This window comes from Benincasa hispida, chromosome 11 (assembly GCF_009727055.1).
Source record: "Benincasa hispida cultivar B227 chromosome 11, ASM972705v1, whole genome shotgun sequence".
Lineage (NCBI taxonomy): Eukaryota > Viridiplantae > Streptophyta > Magnoliopsida > Cucurbitales > Cucurbitaceae > Benincasa > Benincasa hispida.
The window spans coordinates 52,935,836-52,941,476 of record NC_052359.1 but is presented as its reverse complement, the minus strand read 5'-3'; the positions used below and the strand labels follow the sequence as shown (position 1 = coordinate 52,941,476).

Sequence of the window (5,641 nt, the reverse complement as noted above, 5' to 3'; positions counted from 1 at the left end):
GACTAGGCATGGGTTTTTAGTCTTTTACCATTTTTTGATCTATATATGCAATTATTTTATCCTTGTACTACATATTCTATTATTTTGAGCTTGAATTCTATTTATGCAACTAGCTCATTTCTTGTTCATATCAACCAAGTTGTTGATCAACTTGGCCACCGGTTGGACTGATATTTCATCCACAAGTGTAAATTAGGACACCTATCTAAATTGAAATTCTTTTGGGGAGCGTTTGAGACAAGAAATAGAGATGAATTATAAGGAGTTGTGAATTTCTAGATCCATCGTATAAGGAGTTAATAACGTTTTTAAAAAAAAATTGTGAGGTCCACGAAATCCTTGGCTAAACAAGGAGTCCCTCAATTCTTAGTCTCAAACTTTTTGGGCCAATCACCCCTTAAAGTTTATGAAATAATTGGATAGATAAAGTACCTCTTTAAAACTTTAATATAAAGTTGGTTTATTCTATTATACTATTTTTTCTAGTACTCATCAAGTGGGAGACTTTGATTTTTGACTCATGGTCAGCACAATATTTTCCACAACTTCATAGGTACGCAAGGATTACTTCCACTCAAAATTTGAACCTCAAAGCCTCCATGGCCTACCAATTGCAAATATAAAACGGATAGATCAAGGTACGGTAGTTCATCACAAACATCTTGCATAATTTCGCAGCAGGATGGGGTACAATTTTTGCAACACCAAGAGGAAAATTCTCAATAATATCTTTTTGTTGTCCCTGGTCTTGACTTTTGCAAGTATACTTTCTTCTGCAGATGAATCAGATCGTTTTGCTCTGCTTGACTTGAAAGACAGAGTACTCAATGATCCATTAAAAATCACGAGTTCTTGGAACGATTCCACGCATTTCTGTGATTGGATTGGTGTTATTTGCAATTCCACCAATAGAAGAGTAGTGGGTCTAGACTTGGAAGCTCGAAATCTAACTGGTTCGTTGCCGTCTTCTTTGGGAAATCTTACGTATCTTGTTGAAGTTAGATTGGGAGACAATAACTTCCATGGCAGAATTCCCCAGGAGTTTGGTCTGCTACTACAATTGCGTTATCTCAATTTGTCCCACAATAATTTTGGTGGTGAGATTCCGACGAATATAAGTCATTGCACACAACTTGTTGTTTTGGCGATGAATAGTAATGGGCTTGTAGGCCAGATTCCACACCAATTGTTTACATTAACCAAGTTGAGTCAACTTCGTTTCGATCTTAACAATTTGACTGGACTGATTCCATCTTGGACGGGGAACTTCTCCTCCCTACTTCATTTGGATTTTAAGCAGAACAATTTTGAAGGAAATATTCCTAGTGAATTAGGGCGTCTATCAAGATTGAAATTCTTCTCAGTTGCTTTGAACTATTTGACAGGTACGGTGCCGCTTTCAATCTATAATATAACTTCTCTGACTTACATGACTGTTGCTGCGAACAAACTCCAGGGAACTCTGCCACCAAACATTGGAATTACTCTTCCAAATATCCAACGTTTTCTCGGTGGTCACAATTATTTTAGAGGGCCAATTCCCAAGTCCTTTGTCAATGCTTCCGATCTTCGGATGTTAGATATTGCTGAAAACAACTTGACTGGAACGATACCTGATGGTTTAGGGAGCCTAAAAAACTTGGAGATACTCAATTTTCCTTCCAACAATCTTGGAAATGGAAAGGTTGGTGACTTGGATTTCATCAATTCCTTGGCTAATTCAAATGGTAGTCGTCTATGGTATCTAGGTCTAGGTAGGAATCGTTTTGGAGGAGCATTGCCTCCATCTATTGGGAACCTTTCAAATCTCATAACGTTATACATAGGTCAAAATATGTTAACTGGAAGCATTCCTGATGAGATTGGAAACCTCATTAACTTGCAAGTTCTTATTATGGAATATAACCATCTGAATGGTAGAATCCCTCCCAATATTGGGAAGCTTCAGAAGTTAGCGATGGTGTACTTGGGTCAGAACGACCTAACTGGGCCAATTCCATCATCCCTCGGTAACTTATCTTCAACCATCAAGCTTTACTTATTCCATAACAGACTTGAGGGAAGTATACCACCAAGTTTAGGACGATGTAGGAGTCTTCAAGCTCTAGACCTATCTGGTAACAACCTAACTGGCTCTATACCCAAGGAAATTTTTGGCATCTCTTCCCTTACCATTTATTTAGACTTGAGTCGTAACTCACTTACTGGTCCATTGCCATCTGAAGTGGGCGAGTTAGTTAATTTGGCTGAACTAGGTGTATCAATGAACAAACTATCTGGTAATATTCCCAACAATCTTGATAAATGTATTAGCATACAAAGCTTGTATTTTCAAGGCAATCAATTTACGGGAATTATTCCTCCATCTTTGGAAGCTTTGAAAGGTCTACAAAATTTAGATCTCTCAAGTAACAACTTGTCTGGGCCAATTCCCCAGTTTCTTGGCAAGCTTCTCTCACTCAACTATCTCAATCTTTCATATAATAACTTTGAGGGGAAAGTGCCTAGTGTAGGAGTATTTTCTAATTCAACCATGATTTCCATCATTGGGAATAAGAATTTATGTGATGGTTTACCAGAATTACATTTACCTCCATGCAAATATGACGAAACACGTTTGCCGAAGAAGCGGTTTGCAGTATCAAAGGTGTTAATTATCATAGTACCAAGCGTCACACTCATAGCTGTTTTGGTGAGCATCTTTTTTGTGTGTTTTATGCTTAAGAAGTCGAAGAAGAATTCTTCAACTTCATCTTCTGCAAAAGAGCTTCTACCACAAATTTCTTACTTGGAACTCAGTAGATCAACCAACAGATTTTCTACAGATAATTTGATTGGCTCAGGTAGTTTTGGCTATGTGTATAAAGGTGTTCTTCCAAATGATGGATCTATAGTTGCCATTAAGGTTTTAAATCTCCAACAACAAGGTGCTTCCAAGAGTTTTGTTGATGAGTGCAATGCCCTCTCAAACATACGACATCGAAATCTGCTTAAGATCATTACTTCTTGCTCAAGTATTGATGTACAAGGCAATGAATTCAAAGCTCTGGTCTTCAATTTCATGTCTAATGGGAATCTTGATGGTTGGCTTCATCCTGATCAAGGGAACAATCGAAGGAGGTTGAGTTTCATCCAGAGATTGAATATTGCTATTGATATTGCAAGTGGATTGGACTATCTCCACAATCATTGTGAAACTCCAATCGTTCATTGTGATCTAAAGCCTAGCAATATATTGCTCGACGACAATATGGTAGCTCATGTAGGAGACTTTGGAATCGCTAGATTCATGTTGGAAGGATCAGATGATCAAATACCTTTCAGTCAAACCATGTCACTTGCACTAAAAGGTTCTATAGGGTATATCCCTCCAGGTATTTTCCTTACATTCAACTCTATAATCTTTCAAGAGTAATTGTTATTTCTTGATTTTCCACAAATACGACTTGATATAATAATGAATGAACATTGTAGAGTATGGCATTGGCAATAGAATTTCTATCGAAGGAGATATCTTCAGCTATGGGATATTATTAATAGAGATGATCACTGGAAAAAGACCTACTAATGACATGTTTAGCAATGGTATGGATATTCATTTGTTCACTACAATGGCACTACGTCAAGATGCTTGGGGGATAATTGACCCATACATACTATTTGAAGAAATACATCGAGAAGAAGGTACTGGAGAGGAAATACAAGAAATAGCAAAATTGAGCAAGGAACATCGTAGAAAAATCATGCCAAGATGGATGGAAGAATGTTTAATCTCGATAATGAAAATTGGATTGTCATGCTCGATGAGGACACCTAGTGAGAGAACGTTGTCAATGAATGTTGTTGTTAACGAATTGCTAGCAATTAAAAGGTCCTGCGTCAAGCGGAGGTTTCATAGGCATTTCTTTCCCCAAGCTTAAGAAGCAAATGATTGTATTTGGCCACAAGTGATAAAGAGTTTTGTTAGAAAATCCCCTTTCAATGTTTCTCAAATATAGTAATAAGACCCTTGCCTTGTTTTGTTCTTAGATTAATTAGATTACTTTTCAGAATCCCAGCCATTCTGATGTGTCTAGCAAATTTTACCAAACGCAAATCTATGTTAAAATGCACGGTTTAAAGTTTAATGCTATGAATGTTTTGCTTGTATTGATTATGTTTAAATTTCCTTGGTAAGATCATAAAGGAAAGAATAGTGGTGTAAGGTGTGCTCATGGGGAAAATTAAAAGGATATTGTCAATTTAGAAACTATTTAGGAAAATATTGTTGTTTTCAAACTATTTGTAAAAATATTGTTGTTTTTTTTTAAAAAAAAAAATTAGTCGAGGGTTGAAAATTCAGCTAGATAGGTCGAATTTTGAACCCTCGACCTTCCTTTCATTTGTACGTCGAACTTTGAACCTTCGACCTTGCCCTTCTTAACATTATTATTGAGTCTGTTAATTATAATTCCGGAGACCTTCCTCTATCAAAAGATCATATTTCTAAATTTTCATAAGGTCTCTCTAGAATTCCTTCCAAAGCTAATGAATCTCCTTCTTTTTGCCACTGAACTTCCCAATCAAATTCGAGAGCGAGATTATGAGAGAGAGTGAGATTTTAAGATAGCGAGATTTTGAGAGCGAGAGCGAGATTTTGAGCGTGAGTGAGAGCGAGAGCGAAATAGCGAGATTTTGATAGAGAGCGAGAATACCGTACAAATTTCTCTTTTTTCCCATTTTAATTATTACGCGTTCCACCTTTTCTTTCTAATCCTTTCCTTTTTTTCTTTAATTTTCCATTTTATAAAAATATTTTCTAAAAATATTTTATTATTTTATTTAAACTCTAAAAAAAATAAATTAAAAAAATAATAACTCATAAAAATAAAAAAAATCAATGTGTCCCACAAGGCGGACGTCGTCGATTTTGAGCTGGTTGTCGTCGTCGACTTCGAACTTGAGGTTGCTCGGGTTCTTCTTGATGTTTCTCTAGTACCTCTACAGACGTTTCATAATTTAAATATTCATTATGCTCTCCACGACCCTGACCATGTCCATGCACGTATGAAGACGAAGGACCAGCCTCTGAGTCATAATGTCCTTGACCAAATGCTGGCATCATCATCATCGGACTAACATAACCAGTTTGACTCTACGTCTGCGTCATAGAGGGCAACTCTTCTACATTATGTGCAACCTCATCAAACTCATCGTCTTCCCGAATAGGTCCTCTACGTGAGTTGGTGGAGGAACAATAGGTATATCGTACATATAATGAATTTCCTCCATATAGCTTTAGTTGTCACTACATATAGCAAGAACCTGGTTCGGATCATTCACAACCTCACGAAGTCTACTGTTGTTCGATCTCTATGAATTATAAAACAATTAGACAATATTTGAAATAAATTTAAATTAAAAAAAAATTAGATAATATTCATTCATTTACCAGATGACCCATAACTGCTCCCGGACGAGTGACGTAGCGCCTCATGATATTATTATACCAATGAATATATTATGGAGTGACATCTGTGTCAAACTGTTCAAGAGAAACCCCCACTGCAATAAACCTTGCACGATAGTGCCATTGCACTACCAAATGTGCAACTTTTTCGGACCAATCTTCAGTCCTTAGGTCAATATCATGCAGTACGGG

General features: G+C 36.7%; 1 protein-coding gene across 1 annotated transcript; it reads left to right on the top strand.

Annotated features, from left to right (window-relative positions):
• The first annotated feature begins 596 nt into the window (after positions 1 to 596).
• LOC120091757 (putative receptor-like protein kinase At3g47110) lies at positions 597 to 4,149 on the top strand. The gene is made up of 2 exons (XM_039049878.1): positions 597 to 3,374; positions 3,475 to 4,149. Exons 1-2 carry the CDS (start codon positions 683 to 685, stop codon positions 3,918 to 3,920), a joined length of 3,138 nt encoding a protein of 1,045 aa, XP_038905806.1. The 5' UTR covers positions 597 to 682; the 3' UTR covers positions 3,921 to 4,149.
• The last annotated feature ends 1,492 nt before the right edge of the window (positions 4,150 to 5,641 follow it).